This window comes from Tenrec ecaudatus, chromosome 7 (genome assembly GCF_050624435.1).
Source record: "Tenrec ecaudatus isolate mTenEca1 chromosome 7, mTenEca1.hap1, whole genome shotgun sequence".
Lineage (NCBI taxonomy): Eukaryota > Metazoa > Chordata > Mammalia > Afrosoricida > Tenrecidae > Tenrec > Tenrec ecaudatus.
Window position 1 is genome coordinate 60,207,513 of NC_134536.1, and position 26,503 is coordinate 60,234,015.

The following is a 26,503-nucleotide window of genomic DNA, read 5'->3' on the forward strand; positions in this document are numbered from 1 at the left end:
ATTTCGATTCCATTTGCCTGAGAAAGCACCTTACTTACTGTTTTCAGTCTCACTAGCAGTGTGTGAGGGTTCCAATCTCTGCACAACCTCGCCAGCATTTGTTACTTTCTGGGTTTATTTTTTGACCTTTGCTCTCAGTGCCCATGTGTTGTGGGACCTCATAAGGGTTTTAAATGGCTACTCTTGAATAGCTAGTGATTTCAAGCGTTTCTGTATGTTTCTTGGTTGCCTGGATATCATTTTTGATGAACTGTTTATTCATGTCTTCTGCCCATTTTTTAAATTAGACAATTGATCTTTTTCTTGTGGAGGTGTTGCAGTTTTCTGTAGATTTTAGATTGGCCAATAGTTGTTGGGGAAATATTGGGTTTTAATTAGCCACAGAACATAATGGACTAAATGTTCAGGATCGTACATTTTTTGGCCTCTCTCTCAGCCTATTTATTATGAACTTTTGAAAATAGCCCTGTTCCCTTTACAACTCTGAAAATCTTGGCATCCAGATCCATCCCTCTGACCCTGAAAGTACTTGGCGCCGAGTTGTTTTTATTAGGTTTCTTTAGTCTGTTCCAACTCTAGCGACCCTGCCCAGGCCCACGTCCTCCACACAATTGTTCTGATGCTGGCGGCCCTCCTGCACCCACTGTGTCAACCCATTTCACAGACTTCACCATGCATGCTGTCCTTCTCCAGGAACTGGTCTCTCTTGATAACATGTCCAAAATATGTGAGGCAAAGTCCCTCCTCCTTGCCTCTGAGGAATATTCCGACTTCCAAGACAGATGGGGCTGTCCTTCCGACAGTCCATGGTACTCCCCGCATTCTTCTCCAGGATCACAATCCAAATGCTCGATTCGCCAGTCTTCCTTATTCAATGTCCAATTTTCACATGCACATGAGTCGCTTGAAAATACTGTCTTGGGCCAGGTGCACTTTAGTCCTCAAAGTATCATCCTTGATTTTCAAGACACTAAAAACTTGTGCAGCAGAGTTACCCAGTGTGATATATCTTTGGATCTCTCGACTGTTGCTTCCATGAGCATTGATTTGAGATCCAAGCAAGACGAAATCCTTGATAACGTCAACTTTTTCACCATTTACCATGATTTTACCTCTTGGTCCAGTTGTGAGGATTTTAGTCTTCTTTAAATTAAGTTGTAATTCATCCTGTAGGCTGCATAGTAGTGTTATAAGATATTAAGTGAATTCTACTGCTCACCTTTAAAAAATTCGAAGATTTGGGTAGAGTCTGTCATGCATCTCATAAAGTGGGCCTCATAAAATACATCAGTGACAGAGTAAACATCGATGCACAAATCTCAATGTTGAGCTGGACACAAGCTTTCAATGAGATTTGGCCTCCCAGTGTGTTAAAATATGAAGCTGTTGGTTTCATGCCTTAGTCAAAATTGCAGTTTTGACATTTATCAGTACAATTTATGGGCTATCGTTTTCCTGTTTAGGTGGGATCAGTTACATGTCAGGCTTTCATGCATTCTACCTGACCAGACATCTGTTTCTGATTCATGAGGGAAACACCTGCACATACACTGGTGTATGTTACACAAAGGCCATCCTTTCCCAGGGCCTAGTGTCACATCCCTCAAGTGGAACAAGGGAGGTGTCAGGGACACAGCTGGATGTATCATGACCAGTTATAACAAGAATCAACTTCCCTAATTAATAATCTACAGTGTTTTCTTTGCAGTCTATTTCTGTCTGCACTATGTAAAAACCATTAACATCTGAAGCACTGGCTATAAATTATTGGACTTAAATTAAGACTAGCTGCCATAGGCAAAACCGAGTAATTTCAGAGAGTGTGTGGGCAATGTTTCCTATGTCCACTCAACCACATGCTTGAACAAGCTTCAGAGGGCTCACCCACTGGAGCCTGGAGAATTGAAACTCAGACCAGCTGATGACGCTCAGGAAAGGAGGGAGATGATCTCCATGGGCTATCTGCGGTAAGATTCTCATGATACTGATGAACACGAGAAAAGTTGGGTTTCGTCCCAGAGAGTCCTGGGAAAGGGAAGAGCAAGCAACAGAGTTAGGTTTGTGGCCTGAGCAAACAAATGAACGTCCAGAAGCTGCCCACACCTGTCACCATCATCTTCTTCTATATCATCATCTCAAAGTCGGGTTCAGTCGAAAGAGTGATGAAGGTGGCATTGACTCCCTCTTTGAAATGACTTTTGATGTTGTCCTTACTTCACTGCGCTTCAGGTTTCCCAAACGGAAAAGGGGAGGTTATCGAAGGTGGCCACTAAGGTCTCTGCCTTACTGGAGATGCCAGAATGCCAGGTGTATTCAATGCCTATTTATTAAGCACCTACTCTTTGCAAGGCACTGAGGTAAAGACCAGTGCAGTTTCTGTTCACAGGGAATTATGTGTTTGGGAAGATAAAGACAATGAACGGTCACTCCAAGTGTCCTTGCTGAGCCATATGCCATAAAAAAGACAGAGCTGCAGCTCACTGGGAAGTGGCTAATCAGAACTGATGATCCTGGAGAAGGACGTGAGAGGAAGGGAGGCAACGGAGGGAAGCGGCTAATAAGAACAGATGATCCTGGGGAAGGACGTGAGAGGGAGGCAACGGAGAGTGATGGGCCCTTGTCTGGACTCCATGGACTTTAAATGCACAATCCTAGTTGACCCTCCCAACCCCTCCAAGCGGTCACAGAGGAATTGCTTCCGCTTTCTTAGAAAGGGAAACTGAGGCCTAGAGTTGAATAATCTCGGCAAACTACCCCGGTGGAGCTTGGACTGGAAGACAGGCGGCTTCATGCTTTGTGGTGCTCCATGTGGTCTCGAGGGGCCTGAATACAGGGACCGAAGGCAGCGTGCAGCACAGATCACAAACGGAATCGATTCAGTGCACGCAGAACACACATCAGTGAGGTTGACAAGCCAGGGCATTCTGTGTGCCCTGCATTCACCCAGCAGGTAGCTACTGGCAGCTAGTGTGCGTCAGGAGACAACTGAGGACTGGAGCATGGAGACACGTGTGTCCATTTATTAAAATGCCAAAGAGTACATTTTCATCCCAATCTGGCTTTGTGGAGCACAAATGCTAAAGAAGGACCACATAAATATGCATGTTACTGGGGAGGTGACGGATTTGTAGTGCTATGATAAGCATGAGAGGACCACTCATTGGAAAGGAAGCATCCATCCCCCTCCCTAAGAAGGCCTCTGTATTTCTTTGATTTAACACTTAATCTACTACAAGTTACTGAGAAACTTATCAAAATTGATGAATTGAAAGAAATCCTGCCTTTGGATACAAACCCTTCTCTATTTTTATTCCCTGAAAATACAATATCAAGTCAACAGAGGGAAAAAAATGCCACTTTTCTCCAGTTCTTAGAAATTATTATAAATCCAAGCTCGTTGCCGTTGACTCGATTCTGACTCAGAGTGACCAATAGAACCGCCCCATGGGCTTTCCAGGGACGTCGGTCTTTGCAGCAGCAGACTGTCCCGTGGGTCTCCTGCGGAGCAGTCGGTGGGCTTGATGGGCAGCCCCTTGGTTGGCAGCCGAGTGGTTCTTTGCTGTGCTATCAGGCCTTCTTATAAATATGTAAAGTGCAGTCTATCTTTAGAGAGTGCCACTTCAGTCCCCAGATGGATGGAATTTAATTGGCTAGCTTTTTTTAAGCCCATTACTAGCTATTCTAAAATACGGTGTGTATGCGGCATATATATATCTCCATGCTTTTTCCTAACTATGGCCACTGATGAGACCACTTAGAAATCTATTGTGACGGCCAAATTAACGTTAAGGATAATGCTGTGGATTGAACTGGATTCTCCAGAATTCTGTGTCTTAAAGCTTAACTTGTATGCCTATGATCATAATCCCATTTGGGAGTGGTTACCTTCAGTACATTCATGAGGAAGGACTGGGGCAGAGTAGGCTTTGAATCAGTTCCTAACACAATAGAAAAGAGCAGATTGGGACCAACAGGCAAGCAGAGATGAGGTCAGGTCGGTGCCCAGTCACACGGAGATCTTCAAGGACCAGGGGCCAGACAGTCAGAAGACACAAGGACCTCCCCACAGTGCTAACAGGGCAAAAGCCTTTGCCTCTCACCAACACCCGTCACTGGGGCCCTCCTGAACTGATAGAAAAGTAATTTCTGTTTGTTAAAGTGACCCACGAGATAGCTAACACAAATAACTCCATCTCAAGAAGAGCCATTTCCACTTCAAAAAGAGTCGTTGCCTCCCAAGAGCTGAACACATTTCTATAAATGTAAATTTGAATTTAGGGTGTTGAAAGACCTAGTTGAGGCTGTCTTGGTTTTGCCTGTCTTTGGAGACTTATGTCTGAGGGAGACTTCAGGACAGGCTCAGTGGCAAACAGCATGGGGGAGTGGTCCCGTAGACCAAGAGTGGGAATGGGCTAAGGAGACTCTAAGGAGAAGAAACCAAACTCCGTGCCATCGGGTCAATGCTGACTCACAGCGACCCCCTGCGGAAAGCTGGGGTAGAAATCATCTTACAAGATTGACCTGCTTCTAACTCAGACCACACAGCCAGAGCCGCTTCTGGTGTCCTGTGCCATAAAAGTTATTTTCTCACAAAAACTGGTTTTATTTTTGTTTGGTCTTTTTAAAAAAAAATATATATATATATATCCTAATTGTTAAATTAACATTTTTAGTGACTGGGAACATTTGTTCGTGGAAACTTGATTATATAAAAGAGTCTCTGCTTAGAACTGACTGAGAAAGAAATTAAGTCAAGTGTCACTTCTTTAACCATCTTCTGGGCCATTGAAACTTCCCCAGATAGAGAACTCCTGGCTGAGTGTTTTCTGATTCTGCTTAAAAGCTTTTTCCTGCCTCTACCCCTTACCCTGCCCTACTGGTCTAAGCCCTGCCTTCTGGAAGTCGACCCTGTAGGATCTTAAAATACTACCCATTCTGCTTTATCTAATTGAGTCAGAATACAGTATGTTCCTGATACTCCCATTTCTGCTGCAGGCCAGTGGAAGATGGCAACTTTCAACGTATCTTGTGGGCCACTCTGCCATGTTTTCCTTTCTTTCTTTTTCAGTTTATTATTAATTGGGAGTTAAAACCTATCTTATCATCCCATACTGCAGTCACGTCAAGTAGAATTCTACGATTGTCACCACAGTCCGTTTCCAAGCATTCTTTTTCTTCCAGGACTCCTCGACATCATCTCCCTTTTACCAGCCCCCGTAGATTTTCTAACCTGCAACCGAAGCCAGACCTGGCTGGGTTCCCTGCTCTTAACGTCCTTGGTCTCTGAGAAGGCGGTGTCCTCGGAGTCTGTACCTTCAACTTCCCACTGAACAGAAAGCGGAATGACAAGGCCTTGGGTTTAAACACTGTAGTTCTTTAGACCATGGAAAATGAATATTGTACCATTTTTCCCAGTATCTTGTACCTCGGCCTTAAATTGCTAAGGGCCCACTGTAATAACTAAGGACTATAAAAACCTTCCAGGTTGAACCAATAGTCTAAGATGTGGGATTTTACTGCTTAGGAAAAAGGCAAGGAGAGGACGCCTGCTGCCTTAGACTTTGCAAGGCAGGAGGAGAATCCACCTCACCATCAGTCCAAGGTTGATGCCCATGAGGTGGAGGTCAGACACACCAGTGCCCTTCAACCTTCTTTTCAATTCTGACATCAAGTATCTTTCCCACAACATTTTGGACTTTTCTGTTGGGTTCAATAATCCATTGCAAAAGCCACTCTGGACTCACAGGCCATGTGGACGCACTCGGGAAAGAACCGAGGGACAGAGACACTCGGTATGTTCTCTGTTCAAGACAGCCTTCCCCCAGCTGGGTTCACAGGCAGCCCCTGCTTGGATCATTGTCATCAAGGGCTTTTAGCACCCTTGGTCCTTGAACCTCGGCCTGCTATGGCAGTGCAGCCCTGCCAATAAATCCCCCCTGGGCCAGTGAGCCTCCATCTGAAGGCACACAGCTCAAGCGAGCTCCGTGGGTCAGCAAACTTCATCCCCGTCCCCAGTTTCCAGACTGGAGGCAACTCTCTCCCCCAGCAGGGCACTGGGCAGGCTCTGCCCAGGGCTGTTGGTTCTGCTGTCCCTGCTGCAGTGCACACTGCTGTCACAGTTGTCTGCCTCCTCGTGGACTGATGAGATTCGCTCGCTCGGTGCAAGGATCTCGGGGTGTACTCTACTCCCCGTTCTTCTTTCTTGACAGTAGTGAGACACACAGCCCTCTCCCCCCCTCGTCCCTCCTTCTCATTTCGTGTCAACCTAATGGGATGGCAAAATTCACCACTCCCCAGGTTAAAGTTCCATACACCCTATTTGCATGAGCCCGTCAACTTAGATGCCACATACGTACTTTATTTACAGAACTAACAAACAATCCAATCCCCTCAGTGGGCCGCAAACACTTGGCATTTGCATAATCCAACGCAGTCATTTCTACTCTGCGCAGTAGGGTTAGTATGAGTCAGACTCAGTTCAACGGCCGGTATGGAAACTGGCTGGACCGGCCATATCAATAAAGCCAGGGCAGCAGATGCTTATGATGCATCAGTTAGTCAACATCAAATTGAACACTCATTCACACATTCTGCAAGAACCTAAACCCTAAGGCATGGGCTTAAACAAAGACGTACGTAGGCGGGGGCTTCAAAAAGTTGTGGTAACGTTGAATGAGAAGATACTGGAATTTTTCATGAGCTTGTTGAAGACTCCTGTTAGAGCCTGGAGAGGCTTCCCAAGGGGATAGAGTAGATGCTAGGTGTAAGGTGAAAATCAAAGGAAGTGCAAATTAGGTGAGGAATTTTCTCATGTGTATTCTTTAAAACGTGTATAGTGATGACGACAGTGAATCACAAGGACTTTAGGGAAATTGTAGAGGATGGTTGAATCTTTTGGCAAGACCACATTAGTCACTTCCTCGAGATGATGTTGAGACCTCACTAGGTCTAGACATGGAAAACTGATACATAGCCAACCCAAGGGGGGGTTCCCCACCCCCTTTCTGCCTTCCTTTTCTCCTTTCTCTCGTATTCATTTCTTTCCTTCTGTCTGTCTTCAATGAGCATTTATGTGCCCAGTCTATCTTTAAAAATGTATTGCCAATGTAATTAAAGCACATAGACCCCTATTCAGATTCGTTCTCCTTTTTCCCCTCCCGAGAGGACAACTGGCCCAGAATCTTAACACCTCATTTATTTCTTTGTCCTTTTGCCTTATAGGCATGCATTCCTCAACAATGTATTGTACGTTATTATTTGCATATTTTAATGCACTATAAAGGATAATATCCTGCTCCTACTGTGCAACAAATGGGCTTTTCTCAAAGAGTAATTTGTGAGATTTGGCACTTTGTTCTCCAAAGTACTTGTGGAATTGACCCTCAGTTTTTTTTACAGAGTCACATCTGCTTTGTTCAACCAATGTATTTTAAACATCCCCTTGCTATTTGGTAATCAGATGGTACAGAGACAAGCATACAAAGATCTATAAGACACTAAGCCCAGTTCTCAAAGAGATAACAGTGATTTTAGAGAGAACACCAGAAGCCATCAGCTCCACTCTGGACCCCGTATGCCATTGTGCAGCTACACTCCATTCCGCTTTCAGTGATTGTTTTTTCAGATGTAGATTGCCAGGCCTTTCTTCCAAGGCATAGCTGGGCAAACTCAGTCATCAACTTTTTGGTCAGCACCCAAGTGTTTGACGTTCTGCACCACCCGAAGGCACCTGATTTCAGGGAGGTGGGATATAATTAAAGACAGCAGTATCAAGGACCATCTGCTCTAATAAGGCTTATGCATTGAGTCATGTGAGCAACAGAGGAAATGTAACGGAGTCTGAGAAATTGAGAAAAGGATTCACAGGAGGTAGGCAGGAGGCCTTTGCGGCAATATGTATAAAAGGCATGGGGAGGGCAAGAACATAGTTATTTAAGGAAAATTTTTAAAAAGAACATATGGTTTGATTGGAGCTAAAGAAGATAGAGCTTGAGCCTCAAGAATAGTTTAGAGTTGGATTATAAAGGCACCTTTTAGGCCATGTTAACGAATTTTACTACCATTCATCAGTTTGTCATACTATGTAGGAGGTTTGCATGTTGCTGTAACACTAGAAGCTCTGCCACCCTCTTTCAAAGAACAGTAGGGGCTCCCAGGACGAGGTTAAGCATAACTTCTGGAGTTAAACAGACTAGAAAGAAAAAGTTTGCTGATGTACGTGAGAAAATTCCAAAAATCTGAAAGCCAAACTCACTGTCATTGAGTCAATTCTGACTCACAGTGACCCATCCGGGGCTGTAGATTGTTACAGGAGCAAACTGACTTATCTCTCTCAGTTAGCCAATGAAAACCTTATGGATATTGAGGACACACTATTCAGCTGAATTGCTTTGGATTAATCATCAGGGTGGATCCATGGCTTGACATCATGTTTGGTGAAGCAGATGGCCAATAACCCAGTGAGATGGATGGGCACAATAGGTGCAACAGTGCATTGGAACGTGCTGGGGGTTCTGAGGATCCCATGGACCAGACACCATTTCATTCCGTGGCACATAAGGTCCCCGTGAGTCAGCATCAGCTCAGCATCCGCTAGCAACGGCAATAACCCTCTTTACTAGCTCATGTAGGCAATGAGTCAAGAGTCACTGGGAACGTTTTTAGCAGGAAAATTGCATCATAGCTCTTTTCAAACTCATCCTAGAAGTAAAGAATAGAGGAAAGGGGAGAGCTTCTGGTGATGGAGAGAGTAGAGTGGATGTGATTACAGTAATCCAAGAGAGAAATGCCAAGGTCTTGAACAAAAGAGTGGCATTGGGAACAAAGGAGGGGTATTATCTTGGTAAAGACTTCAGAAATAGATTGTAATCTCTATGAGGCAATGGTCTACAAAGGGCAGAAGAAAGGTGGGAACCATCTAATTCAGATGGAGGCAACCAGGAGGTGCAGTCTGCAGAGAATTTAAAAACAATAATAAAACTCACTCTAACCAAGTCTGCTTTCTATTATCACCGTGGGCCACAATCCTAAACAATGTCAAAGACAAAATTTTCCTCCCTAGAAAATCTGTTGTCTAAATTCTAAACAGTTGCCATGGTTACTGTGAAGTTTTAATACTATAACAAATATGTTAGCTTCAAATTAACACATTTTTGATTGTTCAACCTTCAATAAACGTTGTGTTCTGTATACAAATCGATCGAGAGCACTAGCAGTCACGTAACCGTTCACAAGGCAGATGCAGACGTTGATTTACACAGTAAGCTGCCGTCGTCCAGAATTGGATAAAGTCCCTTCTGTCTTGAAACACTAGCCCTGTGGTTCCTCTTGTAAAACGGTTGCCACCAGATCCTTGTCCACGTATGTCAGAGGAGACCTGTGCACTGGAAGGTTCTCAGTGTCTGATTTATCAAAAGAGCACTCGGCCTTTCTTCCAAGATGACTCCAGTTGGGCTTCAACTTCCAACCTTGTGTTCAATCCTTCAAAGAAAACAAGCAAACCCACTAATGGCGATGTCAGCTCACAGTAACCCTACAGGACAGGGTGGAACTGCTCTTGTGAGTTTCCAAGACCTAAGTGGTTTGAGGGAGTCGAAAGCCCCTTCGTTCTCCTGGTTCAGTCTTAAGGCGGTGGGGGGTGGGGGGGGACTGGAAAAAAACAGAAGAAACCTTTGTCTTAGAAGCTAAGGAGGAATTACAACACTGCTAAATTACAACATTTCAACTCTGCTAGATGCGGGAAGGAGATTAAGTGATCCAGGCAAGGCTAAGCCACAAGGCATCACGGGACATCTCTGGCAGGGAAATGTCAGTGGTGCAGTGAAGATAGAAGTCAGATCATGGGTAGGAGCATGTGCTTGTCATGAAGGAAGCAGAGCCAGTGAGCTTGTGTTCGCTTTCAAGAGGATTGGGAGAGAAAAAGAGGAGGAAAATGAAAGTGAGGCAAAGGGAAGGTTTTCTTAGGACCTGAGCCCAGGAGAAGCAGTCTAGGCACATCCAGCAGAGGTGCCGGCACCAGATTGTACGGTCCTGTGACCATCCCGACGAGATGGAAGAGATACTGGTGTGTGAGAGAGGGGAGCCAGGTGATAGGACAGGGTCTCAGGGATTCACATGAGTGGTTCCTACAACACAGGTAGAGTTCGTCTTTCCTAAGCTTTACCTCCTTCTAGATGGCAAAAGAACATTAGGATCAGTTCAGAGCAACATACATTTTGAGAAGGAGAAGGATAGTATGAGATTTTCCAAGCGGCGGCTCTATTTCTGTTTTGAAATAGGAAGCTTCGTCCTCTGCCAAGAGTGCGTGGATGCATGGGAGGGTTTTAGATGCATGTCTCTGTTTCCACTTGGCAATGCATAAATCTGTGAAGAGGAAGAGGAGGAGAGAAAGGCGCGCCCTGCCAATCTGAGTGGCCCGGAGTGGCAGTCGCACTGAGATGCACAGGCACCTCAAGGCAGAAGCATGCGCATCGCTGAGCAGTGGAAACTGATGAAACTCCCCAGACCGGGAGCCTGTGCACAGAAGTGCTGCCATCTTCTCTGGTGTGCCCTGAAGAGAAGCTCATTGTCAGTGCCACGCAATTCATTAAACCTCCAAACTTCCTGTACAAAGAAAAAGCCCTTTAGGCAGCCCCTGGGCCATTAAGTGGTAAGGATCAAATTGAAGCAGCCATAAAAGGCACCTCTCTCAGTGCCTGCTCTCCAGTGAGCCCCTCGTAATGTAGAATAAGGGGATTGGGGTGGGAGGTTGGAGGGGATGGTTGTGTGTACAAGGGAAATGATATCAAGGAGTCCAGGAGGACAAAGAATGTTCAAAAACTGATTGTAGCAGCAATTGTACAATTCTGCTCGACAGGATCAAATAATGGAATGATATGATATATTAACTCCCAATTAATAATAAATGTATATATTTTTAAAACTACAAATGATGACAAACATGCCTGTCATCTGACCATGCTGATTGCGTCTCCAGGGGAAGGAATCATGTCAGAGTCTCCTACATGCCCGGCACTGGAGCCATGTCCCCTTGTTTGTTTTGCTACCTAGACCGTGCAGTTCGCAACTCTTCCTTTCTTGGAAATGTGTCCACGGCATCTGGCCCAATAAATTAAATAAAACTGAGTCAGTTTTCAAATATATATTTTTAAAAAAACTCTGGCACAGGCTCTGTTGTGTAAGCAGAGCTTGGAAGGCGAGGAGTGAGGAGAACAAGCCTGTGCCATGAGGAGCTGTGAGGGGACCCGGAGCGAGCGAGAGCCAGATGTTAGCAGAGTTAGTTCAAGAGAAGCTGAAGGAAGGCAGGCACCGCTGAAGCCTCGTGTTGTTGTGAGAGTGGCAATCCCTACCCAACATGAGCAACTTAAAAATTATCTGGGAGATGGGCAACGGGAAGGTGGGTGAGGGGAGACGCCGGGCAGTGTAAGATAAAATAATTATTTATAAACTATTAAGGGTGCAGGGGGAAGGGGGGGATCAGGGAGGGAGGGGGAGGGGAAAAAAGGAAACCGAGTGGAAGGCAAATTTTGAGAATGACAAGGGCAACGGATGTATAAGGGATTGATGTATGGACGATGTATGGATGGATTGTGATAAGAGTTGTATGAGCCCCGATAAAAAGATTTATTAATTTTAAAATTACCTGATCACACCTTTTCAGGAGAAAATTAAAGAAAATGTCATCCGAATGAATGAGCATAATCATCCCCAAACCCAACACTTCAAAAGTAAAGTCTGTGTGGCTGTAGGACTATGTGATCCTCTCCAGTAGACAGCAGAAGAGCGCTGCGTATGAGCGAGCGTGGCATCGCTCGGGTTTGCGGGCGTGCAGACCACACCGGTGACCCAGGCAGAAGGGGTGATACCAGGATGACCATCTATAAACATAGCCCAACAAAAACATGTTTGGTAAGCCCTGCCTGCTCTTCTGTGTGTAGCTACAATATTGTGGAAAGGAGTACTGGTGAGCAGATGTTATGTGGAGACATATTTCTGGGTGCTAGCCACCAGCTTGAGTTAAACAGTATTTCTGAACCTGCATCCGTCACTTTTTGAGAATGAGTAATGATAATTAAGGGGGACAGGGCAGAGAGGGAAGAAAAGCTTTCCACTCAGTTACTAATACTGTAATGAAAAATGTGGTGATTCACTACAGAAAAATTTTACAAACTGGGGGGCCTAGTCGAGATCAACAGCCCAAGGCTGATGATGGATGTGGACATACCTCCGCTTTCCAACCATTTTAGCAATTCTGACACGAACTGTCCCTCCCCACCTTTCTATTGCATTCAGTAATTCATTGCAAGGAATACACAGAACTCACAGACCATACTAGAAGTGAAGAGGTTTATTGGAGAAATAGTAGGTTACAGGTCAAGCTGAGGAACACTCAGGATATGGTTCTTCTACCAGGACAACTTCTCAGCAGTTTTTCCAGCAAGACAATTCCAATGCAGGGCTCTCTCGGACCCTCAGCCCCTCAGCCAATCCTCTGCCTTGCTCCACCTCACTCTGCCAGTAAGCCTCGGCCTGAAGTTGCTCAGCTCTAGCTCTGGGGGACAGCAAATCTAGCCAAGTACCTGGGAGCACCCAACCCCACCAGGAAGTTCCTTTCTGAAGGCTCTCTGCTTCTTTGCTCCGTGGGCTGAAAAACTCACTAGGTCATTTCCTGGTTCTCCTGCTGCCATTTCCTTGCTGCTACTTCCACCATCTCATCTCCAATGTTGCCGTTGCTGCTTTGTGTGTGTGTGTGTGTGTGTGTGTGTGTGTGTGTGTAGGTGCGTGTGCGTGTATCAGGGATCCTGTGTCCAAAGAATGCCTGTCCTGCTCCCAGATAACTTTTATGGGTGGTAGTGAGTTCACCCCCTCTGCTCTGAGACTGACTCTGTCTCAAACCTAGCATTATGGCAAGACCGACCACATCCCTCATTGGGTTCTAGATGCCTGACTTGCATGGTCCCATCCCGATAAGGGTGCCATGAACCTTATTTGCATTATTTGAAAGCTATCTAATCCCCGCCCCCCCCGTGGGCCCCAAGCACTTATTTGCATATCCCCCTCCAATCCTTTGTTGAGAGTTACAAGGGCACAACTAGAAACATCATATCTAATGGATCCGGCACATCACCTGTGTGTTCATGTAATGTAAGGGATGTGTCCTACATTCAGAAATGTACAGTTATATTGGACATATACGATTCTTTCATTAAAATGAAGAGTAAACATTACTGAGGACAATGTGTGGTCGAGTAACAGGAAGAGCCTGTGGGGAGGTAGTGACACCTAAACCTCACCAAGTGACACCGATCCTAGTGATGCCAGTTTCAACACTCCCCAAGTCTACTGGTCTCTATGGTCCAAGACTCCAACATCTGGGGAGAGCTGTTTGAGTGGTGCATCAGCTTCCACACATGTGAAAATGCTCATGGGGTCCTTAAAGACGGCTAAATAGCCACATCTGCGCTACATAGACACCATCATAAATCTCTCTTCTTTCTCCCCAAAATTAAAGGCCTTGGCTTCAGTGTCAGGATCATTCTGTGCTCCTCAGGATTTCTTCAGACTTGAGCAACTCTCTCTGTGTCGCGGACAGCAGGGGTGTTGTGCAAGCGGACAGAGGCCTGGCAGAGAGTCCTGAGCAGAAAGCGCCAGGGTGGCTCTGAGCCAACGAGGAGAGAGCAGCACCCCGAGCTTTGCTGAGCTGGGGTCCCAGCTTCCTTATGCCAATCACAAGAAGACATGCCTCTGACCGGGATGGACCCCGCAGGAATGTGGAAACCGCTTTCCTAATCAAGCGATGGTGAAATCCCTGTCGAAATCTAAAACTTAAGTTTTCCAGTTGAAATGTGGGGAATTTCAATGATGCAAACAGAAGCCCAGAGTCCCAAGGATAGTCCTCGCTGGGTTCGAGAAAAGCCCATCAAGAAACTAACGTCTCCCCTTCTGTGGCACATTGTATACTGTATCTGACTTCCTTGGGAACTTACTTTGATTATAAGTTTAAGTATGAAAGGGCGGGACATGTTAAGGCCGCCATGAAAAAACTACAGAGCCCAAAGTGGCCAATAGTTTTAGCCTTTGGAAATGCTTTTCCGATACTGTGCCTCTTCATTGTAGAGACACGGGAGGGGAAATGGCCCATGTAATAAATTCAGATGTTCCCAGATGTCAGCCTCCTAAGGGAGGCTCCTAAAAACTCAGCCTCCTAAAAAGGCTAACTGAATGCTTCTGAGTATATTAAATGGAATCGCTGCTCCCTCTGAGAAGACCCTGAAATCTGAGAACTGACTCTTAAATCTGCTCAGGTCTCAGGCACTTGGGAGCCAGCATGCGGAGGCTCTGAGTCAAGGCACAAAGCTTCAGGTGCTAATCGTAATCTTTCACCCCACATCAATAAATGAACTCACTAAATCTAAAACTAGAATTAAAATCATGAAATCCTAGAAATAGGAGGAAAACAAATTGTCTTAAAAAAAAGTTCAACATTCCCAGCAGCATGCAATATGGGCTACTAAACTTTAGAAATACTAACTGGGAAAGTCCTGATGACTCCAGACACATGAATAAGCTCAGAGGTTTGGTTTGTGTTGGTTTTGTTTCTGAGTTGAATGCGTTCTACAGTAAGACACACGGTAGATTAGCAAAAGTTGATCAATCAAAGCACTGGAAGGCTAGTTTAGAAAGCAAGCAGATTCATAAATCTGGTTGAAGAAACAACACAAACATCTATTGTAATTATAAGCAGTACCAAGGTTACAAATGTTCAATGTACAGAAAACTCATAGTTACAAATAAGCCCCTGTAATACTTATTATATTTAAAATCTGAAGTACATACAAATGGTTTGTCATAGTGAACAGGCCCTATTTTGTGAAATGATTCAAAGTAGTAGTATTATTACTGTATTATTAAGCTAACAATGTTTATTATATCAGGAAGTGTTTCTTCAGTGTTTTATGCATAGAAAGTACTTATATACTCCATATACTTTTCTATGTACAAATATACATCTGACTGACATTGGGTAACAAACCATACCTAAATGTTCCAACTAACATACAAATTGGCCTTGAAGACACTTTGGGGGTTGAACTGACTTGTACTCAGGAGGCTCCCTGGATACATCAGACCCTGTGAGCGTAGCCAGTGCTGCTCCTCAGTCTGCTCCCCACAATGGAAGTTCGTGGCAATGGACTCATTAGAGTTTGTGGGAGTTCGAGATTAGGATCCGATCTCTTGGGGGTACAAGTTCTTTCTCAGAATGAGTAGCACATCTATAAACACATTAATTTCCTCCTAAGAGTTCATCTAATTCTAATATTTATACATGTATTATGAGTCAGTTGAGCACACACTGATTCTTTTCCTCAAAGCCAGACCTCACCCTAGACATAACAAAATCAGCAAATAGGAACGTTCACTTTTATTCTTCAAATGCAGAAGTAAATGTTATTGATTGTTAAAGCAGAAGGCAAGCTATAATAAAAGATAACAAAAATTGATAATAAAAGGATTGCGCATGATTTAGTAGAGAGTAATTGGTCAAAATGATAATTTGGGTAAAATAAAGTGTTTTGAAAAGTAAGTTTTCCCATTCAATGGTTTTCATATTCCAATAACTTTATATATTTTAAGCTTTGTGTATTTTTTAGACTTTTCCCCTGGTGTTTAAAGGAGGAAATAATATATTATTTTCTTTATTTTTAGCCAGCATTGGACAGCAAAAATTTAGAACTAACCTATATATCCGATAAGAAAGTTTTGGTTAAATATATTCATATCTGATGGTTAACTAACACAGGTCTTAGCTACTAAAGGAGAGCTTGATAACCAGGAATGAAACAAAAAAATAGCTCTTATTTCATTCTTCAGAACATCTGCCTTTTAATATTATAACAAAGTTCAACTTGTAGATTTGGCCAGTCCCTGTAAATTTTCAAAATCAAGTTTGAAAACAAAACAAATAACAGGATTCTCTGAAGCCATTAAAACATATTTTTAAATAAAAACAATAGGCTTAAATAACTCTTCCCTTGAAATTCTCAGCAGCCCCATTCCAGGGAGAATCCTCTAAACCAGCAGCTCTCAACCTTCCTAAGGCCGCCACCCTTTCATACAGTTCCTCATGTGGTTGTGACCCCCCAACCATACAATTATTTTCGTTGTTGCTTCATCACTATAGTTTTACTACTCTTGTGAATCAGACGACCCCTGAAAGGGTCATTCGACCCTGAAAGGGGTCACGACCCACAGGTTGAGAACTGCTGCTCTAGATGTCTTCCACACAAGGACCACAGTGTCAATTGCATGTGCGCTCCGCGTGGTACCAGAAGGCCCCCATATGCAAGACCTCCCCGAACGTCTGTGTCACCTTTATGTGAATTTTAAAACAGCACGTCCCCTCTGGCTAGATGAATTGGAAACTAGGATTCTTTCTGGTGGACAAAGGTTAGCAAGCAAGGATGTGGCCCGATTTCTACACCCACTTGCCCTCCCCTCTTGACAGGGCGCCAGCTGCCTGCTTCACACAAGCCTCCCCTCTATCTTCTGACCTCCCACCAGAAGGTTGCAGCCAACCTATCCTTTATCCAAGGCCATGACCTTCGCCCAGGGACTGGGAAAGATAATGACAGGCTCTCAGAGTCAAGGGTCTCCACCTACACGTGGTAGCGTGGGCAGATTTCATCCTGCGTGCAAGCCAGTCTCCGTGATTCGAGAACTGGCTTGAGGCAGATTTGACCCAGTCGTAGCGGGGAGGGTGGTGACAGCACTGTGGGGTGTTTGTCCGAGTCGTTGGTTTCCTTCAGTACGAATGTCTTCGGTGTTCCATCCAAGTCCAAACGCTCTGCTGAGCCAAGGTCATTGCTAAAAGCAGACCCCGAGAGACGTGATTGGAAGCGACCCTTCACACCGGTCTCCACCTTGCAGTGTTCAGAGGGTGTTTCTACCTGCGGGTCTTTCAGGATGCTTTCTGAACATCCAGAATTTCTACAATAAACGAGTTCTTTTTAAGAAAGACAGAGCCTTTGGCTCTACCTTTAGAATCGGCACCTCAGAAGTTTTTCCAAAAGTCAAACTCACAGATGAGAGGTTGAACGGAGGCGCGGAACAGAGGTAGAATTTAGTCAGGAATGTGAAGTTGCGAAAGATTGTATTGAGGCAGGGAAAAAACTCCTTGGAGGGAAGGGAGAGCAGAAAAAGGGACGGGGCATCTTGAGAGCCTGGGAGGATTCCGAGTCCCAAGTCTGTGCTGCCTCACAGCGGCCCTGTAGGGCCGGCGACAACCGCCTGTGTGAGTTGTCGAGAGTTTTCAGGGGAGAAAGCCCTGTCTGTCTCCCTGAGAGAAGCTGCTGGTTTCAAACCGCTGACCTCACGGCTAGCAGCTCAAAGTTCAGCCACATGCCGCCAGGGCTCCAGAGGTCCCTTCCATTCCTTGAATGTGGCCGGTTCTTACTCTCATAAACCACTTAGAGGCTCTCAAGGTGGCAAAAACTGAAGAAGGTCCTAAATAGATGCTGCTCCCAGAAAAAAAAAAAAATCTCACTGCTATCAAGTGAATCCCAACCCTTGGCGACCCTCGAGAACCGGGTAGAAATGGCTCCGCTGGTTTCCGAGACTGTATGGGTGTAGAAAATCTCATCTTTTCTCCTGTGAAGCAGCTGGTCCTTCCCCACTGGTGACCTTGCGCTTAGTGGTCCCATGCATGATCACTGCGCCACCCGAACCCCCCTTCCTATACCTACTCCCCCTTTTAACGACCATCTCCTTAGCTGGCATTTCTTATTTACAACCGGAGTAGAAAACCTACAAGCAGGCACATTAACCTGGGTTTAGCCCTCGAGTTTAACTTCTAGCTGAAGAGAGCAGCCCAGCCTCCCAGGCTCCTCCCTGTGGTTACAAGTGCTTCGGCCCCTTTCTTGCCCATCTCACCGCCACCACCAGAGCTACCTCTGTGGCTCAGCCTGTCAAAGAGGCAACTGAGGTAAACTTGGAGGGAGCCCATGAGAGCCAAGCCAGTGCAGCCCAGGAGAAGGCAGGGGGACAAAAGAGGTTACTATTGCTCCTCCCTGACTCAAGTGCCCGGGGGAGGGGGACGGGGGGGGCCGGGGTGGACCAACCCTACAGTAAAAGGGCTCTGGGGGTGTTTCAGAGCCTGGGGACAACAGCAGAGGCTAGCTGCCCCTCTCTCCTTGGCCCTAGCTCTTCATTTCTTCTTCCAAGCAGCTCTCAGTCTCTAGGCTCTCAGCCTGGAGCTCAGTGCCTTCTTGGACCAGCAGCAACATCCCTCCTGTCCCTTGGATTTGCCCTGGTCTGTGTATGGGGTGACAGCGGGCTCCTGGGGCTGAGGAGGAAATGACCCCCCCCACCCATCTTGACCCTACTGGTTGCTGCAGACCCAAAGCTGCCGTGTTTGCCTCTAGTCCAGCCACCAGACCCCAGGTCCACTCCAGCGCCAGGCCACGGGGTGTGGAACGCAGCCATGCGGAAGGCCAGCAGTTCCCTGGGTCTGGGATCCAAGGCTACCTCCATGTTCCCTTGCTGGAGTAAGGCCAACTCGACACAGCAACCTAGACCTCGGAGCCTACCAAGGTCACTCGCTGAGGAGAGGGTACATGGTCTGTGGAACATATCTCTGACACAATCGGTGTGCCACATCACCACAAACGCACGCGTTGCTGTGGACCTGGGGTGAGTGGCCGAACAACCATGCTTCACACTAAATCTTTAGTACCCTTCCCTCTCCTGTGTTCCCCGTGTAACCTAAGACGAAACTGCCTGCTGAGCACAAACGCCCCGTGATAGATTATAAATCAAAGCCCTCTCCTAAAGATGCAGCCTCTCTGTGGTTTCCTCCTGAGACATCGTTACTGTGCTAGATTAATCTTCCTCCAAATTGATATTACATTTTCGTGTTCTGGTGGTATTTTTAGACTGAATGGTGTACAGGGGCTCTTTCTTTACTTAGAAGGAAAGCGAGAGGAAGTGGGTGTGCTAGCAGTCACAGGGCCTTGGGCCAGAGAGAATGAAACATTTCCTGGTATCCAGGACACTGCGAATCACTGGCGGTGGCGGTGGGGGTGAGGGTGAACTGTAGAAGTCTGTGGAAACAAAACAGATTCTTATCTGTCTGGAATTTCTTAGACAAAGCCTATTTGACAAGCCCGGCAGGGCTACCAGGCACATTGTGCTGTTTCTGCCCTGCACCTTTGAAACACGGAGCCAAACGCAAAAAGCAAACACAGTAGTGCAATCAGACAAACCAGAAACAATCCCAGTGTTTCTCAGTGAGCACAGGTGGCATTTGGGCGGGCAACGAGTCCATGTTGGTGCAGGCGTTGAGGGCGGTTAGGATCCCTCCCAGCCAGGCCAGCTCTGCTTTTCATCTCTTCATCGACAAGAGGAAGGAAAATACTGTGCTGCTCACAGCGCTGCGAGGAGAGACGGAAGAACACCTGAACAGCGCTGGCTGTGAGGCCTGACAAGTGCAAGAGCGCATTAACTTCCTGAACACTTCCCATGCCCCCCCACCCCACCCCGCCGGCCTTTCAACGGTGGGGATCTGCAGAAATAGAATTGTGTACCGACCTATGTTTAAGAAAGATAGGGCTCTGAGTGGTTATGCCGCAGCCAATCGTTTCTGAAATTTTAAGTTTCTCTTTTGAGGGCGAAGATTACAACTTCTCACCCTGATGAGTAGTCAGGTTTGGGTTTTGCTTTGTCTTGGAAGAAGTCCTTAGAAAGGTTTCCTCTCCTTGGTTTTGTGGTTGTTCGTTGCCGTCCAGTTGACTGGCTCATGGCAGCCTTATAGTCAACAAAGCAAATAGGGTCTAGTCCTGCGTCATCCTCACGATCGGAAGCCATAGCTTCCGCTACTGTGCCAACCCAGCTCGCCAAAGGTCTCCCCACCCTCCCTCTGCTACCCTCGACGTCATCATACGTGACCCGACTGATGGATGCCTCCCCAGTTAGGTCCGACACAAGCAAGCCAGACAAGGTTCTGTCATGATCCAAAAGGCGTCCAGTGGCTCCCTTTCAGAAGTTGCTTGGTAGGGCCTTTCTTTCCAGCCTCTCTCAGGCTGGACGCTCCACTGAATCCTCTCTACCATGGGTCGCCCTGCTGGTTGATGTACATCCTTGTGGCAACACTTCCAGCCTCTTCCCAACGCACAAGTCACTACAGAAAGAAAAATGGGCCCCTCCCTTACCATTGCCTGGAAAGTTTTGTCAGGCGTCTAGCATAGGCGCTGGGCGTCCATTACACATGCCCAGGGATCCCAGCTGCAGAAACAAAGGAGTGTCACACTGCACGTGCTCAGAGGTTCCGGTTTCCCGCCAGGTGTGCATGGGTAGACGCTGAACCTGGATTGGTCCACCTAGGCCAGATGCATTCAATTCAGCCGATGGGATCGTCCACCACGCCTCCCCACAGAATAATTGAAAAGGCAGGAGCCCGGAGTTGACCTTGTGACTTTGTGAGCAGTTGCAAGCAGCCTGCATGTTGGGGAGGAGGCCTGCGGGTGCCGTGTAACCCTGAAACGTCGTCTAACACTCATAAAGCTCACGTGGATCACACACCAGGCTTCGGCGCGAATTCTTTCTCACGCAGAGCCAAGGACCGAGGTATATCTGCCCCCCTGAGAGATCTAACAGTTTTATTTTTCTTATAATGTTGGGACTGGGTTAAGGGTGTTCCTACTTTTAACGAAAAGGGTTGTCATTCATTCACTGCCAGCAGAACAGAACAATGATCCATTACGAAGAAGATACACGCCACCCATCCCTGTAGTATAAGGAAATGCCTAGTTCAACCATCTTCTCTTGAATCACGCAGGAAACACTTACCCTTCAGTAACTACAAATGTCCGTGTGCCTGTTTCAGAGCTGTGGAGCTGGCTTTTTTCGCACCTGGTCGGGAGACTGCGCACCCTGTGACTGTAATCAGAATTCGAACACGTGCTTGGACGGCTCTGGAGCCTGTGTGGTAAGTGAGGGACCCCTGCCATGGCTCCCCTGGCTCTCTGGTCTGCGCACCTGAGCGGGGATCAAAGCTTCTTCCCAGAGCAGTTCGTGCTCCCAAGGAACAAGCAGTCTTACCCTTACCCTTTTCCCGTAAAGCACATCCTTTTAAACGACTTCTTCGGACGCTCAGGGGGTGGGGGCAAGGCGACGTGGGACTGTGCTCCTCTGCGAGGTAACTGCCTCCCCATCCTCACCAGCGACTTTCCTGCCTTAGCCAGTGGCGACAGGAGCTAGACACGATACGCAGGGAAGGAAATCACCCATCCACGGTTGGGAGTCCGCTTGGCCATCTGTTTGGCTTCACTCCACAGAAACCTGGAGAATCAAACGGTTGCCTCAGAGCTTGTTTTAGGATTTAAGATGATCAGGTCTATTGATCAAAATTAGTGAGAGAGAAAAAAGCACCTTTAAGTTTTTGAACCGAATCGCTAAATGAAAATAAAAGCTTTGACCTTGCAGTCTTTGTATTTCTGTATTCTCATTCTAAAGAGGGTTTTCTTCCCTCCTAACTAAAATGAATTCTCGCATATACCGTTCTCCAGGGAAGCATGATAGACTATCACAAGGATGCTTGCTTCCCAGATCCCATGCTCCCTGAAACGACTATAATTTTGTGAAAATCGGTGTTGAGCTGTTTCCCAGAAGTGGCTGTAGTAGACGCATAGAAGGCATTTTTTAGACGCCAGCCCTGAGATCATGTTGAATTTTGTTTCGACAAGCTATTTTGATACAAGTTCCTATCAGACACAGAGGCTTTCCAAAACTGCAAGAGGATTTTTGCATCAACCACAGGAATACTTCGTTAAGAACATCTACTTACCTCCAGATTAGCATAATTGTCCCTATGGAGCAGACCATTGTGACCAGCAGTGGCCTTGCTTCACTCACTCGTTATATTAGGGGGTAAATTAGATCTTTTTCATTTATTTGGAAGCCACAAGTTGGCATTTTTCTAGGGACAAAAAGAATTAAGTGGTAAAACACCAAAGGTTGCTATCTTTTGGTAGGTTTTTGTTTAGTCCTGCTATGTCTACGGTCCCCTCCCCCATCTTCTTAAATAACCATGGCATCCAGGATGTCCTCTGCCGTGGTGTAGGCAAATGCAGCTGCCAAAGTCTACCCCTTCCGAGTGCTTCCATCTCCGGTGTCCTTTTATTTTAATCCCAGCGACATTTAAATATATATATATATATATATATATATATATATATATATATATATATATATATATATCCATGGATACCCTGGAACTAATAAGGTACATCTCTGATAATCCAACAAATGAAAGGTTCTTTGTTATCAGTTTTCACTAACACAGGAGAGGCTAAGGACTGGCAAGCCCATTCATTAACCGCTGGGAAGATGGGAGACTGAACTGAAAGCAAAGAAAATCCTTCCTGCCCATGCCTATGGAGAGCAGTGACCAGGCCCCTCTCCTTAACAATGACGCCACTGGAATGGGAGCTGTGATGGCTTGGTCTTTCACCTAGACGGGAGCTCCTGTGAGGGACATGCACATAATTCCATTTACAGTTCCTGGGGTGTGCATCGTTCTAATCAATGTATGAGGGCGTGTTAAGGTGGGAGTAATGCAGAGAAGTTGCCATCTGTCTGCAGTTATTTTGTCTAGCAGTAGAAAATTGGAGCAGAAAGAAATAGCCTGCTCATATTGGAGGTGATGACCATTCCACCCTAGCCAGAGGGATATACCTCCTTGTTTTTCTGATGAAAATTATGTATATTCCATGTAAATATAATAATAAAAACTGAATAGAGATCCATTGTGTATCACATCCAAAGTGGAAAACAATCCTATTCCCCAGAGCTATATAAAATGCTCCATAAAAACCAAGCACACCGCCATCGAGTCATTTCTGACTCATTGGAACCCGAAAGGACAGGTAGAGCTGCCCCTGTGCGTTTCTAAGCCTAGAACTCGTTACAGGAGTGGAAAGCCTCGTCTTTCGCCATCAGAATAGCTGGTGACTTAGACTTCATGTCTTACAGTTAGGGGTCCAGCACAACCACAACTACACTCTTCTCAATGAATTTCAAGATGTGTACATGTATATAACTTTTATTTTATGAAATGGGGGGGGCAAGGGGGCAAGACAGGAAGGCCTGGCAAGTATAGAAAGAATGTTTTGTCACTGAGCTGACAACTAGATTAAGTTTATGATGTCACACTGGAATCAGACTCAGTTTATTCTGGGTCCTTTGGCATTACTTTTCCCTCCTCGGACCAAAGAGAATCATTTCCCAGCTCCCTAAGTCACCTCACCTGTTTCTTAGCTAGCAGGAGGCCTCAGCAAAGAAGTAGCAGGTGCCCCATGAAGGCTTCCTCATACTTTCCTGTGGGCGCCAGGTCTCACTCAGTTGTTACCACTTCTGTGCCCAATGCTTTTCCCGATAAATGCTGGTGGTGCAGTAGGTTAGCACTTGGCTACTGTCTGAAAGGTTGAAGGTTCAAACCCACCTGTCGCTTTGTGGAAGCAGGGTGGATTACCCACCAGGAAGGTAAGCACAACTTACTTGTGCTGATTTATGAATTAGTAGTGAGCAAGTTGGTCTTGCCAAATTCTACCACCTGATCTCCAGCTTTGTTTCTATCACTGTTTTCCAACTACTGTCCCTTCCTCTTTGTTCCCGTAGGCTCTCTATGGGTTGGAACGGACTCAAGGCCACCGAACAACCATAAGCTGGTCCACATGTTTTCACTACATCTGTCTAGTGACTAAGCTGTAGTGAATAGTTTCACATCACGTGGTGAAGATTGTGAGACTGTTCACTACCGAGTAGTAAGTAAGCCAGGATTCCCTTGTTTACTGGGTGCTCTGTCCCTGCCAGGGATAGTCAATTGGAAAAGAGGCTTTGATTCTGTAGGATGTGGTGCTGGGGTGAACCAGAGACAGATGCCAGCCATCCCTAAAAGCAGAATCTTTGACATGGTGAAAAGATGTGCCATTGTCTACTACAGCCTAGTAAGTAAGCACAAGGAAGCCTCTGCTGGCCTTGTTTTTTGGATCATCTGATGTTGCATGAGAGAAAGATGAGGCAGTCTGCTTCCTTAAAGATGTACAGCTTTGAAACCTGCGTGCCATACCACTCTGTCATGTAAGGTCTCTCCGAGTTGATCCCCTCAGTGACAGGGGTTTGGTAGCACGTTTCTCTCAGCTTTGTAAGCAACCCAAAGTACATTCTGTTTAATTGTGCTTTTATTTTGAAGGCTTTTAAGGCTGTTAGATCTATCTTGACCTCCCCATTGACTTCTAATTCTTCCTTGATTGCAATATCTAATTTCTATTTGAGCTTACACTTTACAGGCTTTGTTTGTTTTATTTATTAATTGCTTTATTGGTTTATCTTTAGTTTTCAAACACATTTTATTGCCTAGGACAGACTATAAAAAATTTATAAGGAGGAATATGAGCACTTATTTTTAAGGAAGTGGGCCATTCCGAGGGAACAATGGGCTCAAATATAGCAAGGATTGTAAAGGAAGTACAGGACCTAAGAAGAACAAGCCCTTCAGGAACAAAATATAGAGCTGACAAAGTTATATTAACTTTTAGATATCAGACAAGCCTAGTGATGTTTCCCCAGGAGAATCGGTGCCCCTACAAATTAACCAAAAAAGGGTAACTAAATTGTAAACTCTTCACTGATGAACTTTCACATGTATGGGGAACACAGCGAGCAATGATGCTCTCAACCGAGTCAGTTAGTCAGGGTCCCAAACTCCAGGCAACCTAGTAAACATGGTGATCTCTCCAAGAAGGTTCCAGAAAGAGGCAAAGAAGGGGCTGGTGGCTGGAATATCTAGCCATAGATCATCCAGATTTTTTCCAGAATCTTGGACTATGGACAAAGAACCAAGAATGGCTATGAGAAAGGCCAGCTATGATTTAAAGAATTGGTGCTTAGTCATTAAAAAGAAAGAGCTTCAATAAAATGAGTTGTAATTTTTAAGTTTGTAAAAGAAGAAGGAAGTGAAGAGCCCAGAGGCCAGCATTAGAGCGCCTTGGACCTGAGCCGCGGTTCACCGCCGGCCGAGAGCGCCTTTCCTCGGGTGCCTTTGCATTAAACGGTTTATGCTTTCATTGATTTCATTTATCTACTTAACATATTTTTAAAACCTCAAACTCACCGCTGCCAAGTCAATTCTGACTCACACACACACACACACACACACACACACACACAAACACACACACACCACCAGATCGGGCAAAGAAGAACTTCCCTTGGGGGTTTCCCAGACGCTGACTCTCTACGGAAGTAAATGCCCCCTCTTTCTCTCTCGGAGTGACTGGTGATTTTGAACTGCTGGTCTAACTTTTAGTGGCCTAACAAGTGTGACACCAGAAGCCCTGGTGGCCTAGGAGGTGTGTGTTGGGCTACTAACTTCATCAAGGTCAGCAGTTCAAAAATACCAGCCGCGTCTTGGGAGAAAGATGAGGCTTTCTACTCCTGTAGAGGCACAGGGGCAGTTCTACCTGACCTATCGGCGGCTATGAGTCGGAAATGACTTGATGGCAGGAGTGGGCCGGTCAAGTGTGTGCAGGGAGGGAATGCCTCCCAGGAAAGGTTTATGGGCCTTGCCGATGTCAGGAAGCACCAGGTTCGAGAGCTGGTGGAGCTTTAGAAGCACATGCAGATTCCACATGTGCCCAATGACAGTCCACCGAAAGATGAAAGAGGCTTAAGCGTCTGTGCCAGAATTGTTGCAGGGGGAAACAAATCTAAATGTGAAACAAAATATTCACGTGTAAAACCATTGGAAGAGTTGCAAAATGTAATTGAGATCCAGAAGGGAACCCCTCAAAGTATTTCCTTCTGGCTGGTGGAAGTAGGAATGGATCTTATCGTCTTCTTTTCACCTAAGTATATCTGGTCCAAATGCTCTATAACCACTGATAGAAATGTCCAATACTAAGCCCAGGGGAGAAAGAAATACATCAATATATTAATATTGACGTATTTTTATTGTCTCGGAATCTGATTAAAATCCTATTTGGGTTTTTTTTTAAGCATTTTACTAGGGCCTCCTACAACTCATCACAATCCATACATACATCAATTGCATAAAGCACATTTGTACATTCATTGCCCTCATCAGTCTCAAAACATTTGCTCTCCACGTAAGCTCTTGGTATCAGGTCCTCATTTTTTAACCTCCCTCCCCGCTCCCCCCTCCCCCTCCCTCATGAACCCTAGATAATTTGTAGATTATTATTTTGTCATATCTTGCACTGTCTGACATCTCCCTTCACCCATTTTTCTGTTTTCTGTCCCCCAGGGAGGAGGTCACATGTAGATCCTTGTAATGGGTTCCCCCTTTCCAACCCACTCACCCTCTACCCTCCCAGTATCACCACTCACACCACTGGTCCTGAAGGGATCGTCCGCCCTGGATTCCCTGTGTTTCCAGTTCCTATCTGTACCAGTGTACATCCTCTGGTCTAGCCACACTTGTAAGGTAGAA

The 26,503-nt window shown here is 45.7% G+C and overlaps 1 protein-coding gene across 2 annotated transcripts in view; it reads left to right on the plus strand.

Annotated features, from left to right (window-relative positions):
• Window positions 1-26,503, plus strand: part of LAMA4 (laminin subunit alpha 4) — a 166,888-nt gene that overhangs the window by 24,708 nt on the left and 115,677 nt on the right. For both annotated transcript variants that reach the window (XM_075554655.1, XM_075554656.1), the window contains exon 3: window positions 20,879-20,980. In XM_075554655.1, the coding sequence (XP_075410770.1) occupies window positions 20,879-20,980 (102 nt within the window). The remainder of the gene's footprint in view (window positions 1-20,878; window positions 20,981-26,503) is intronic.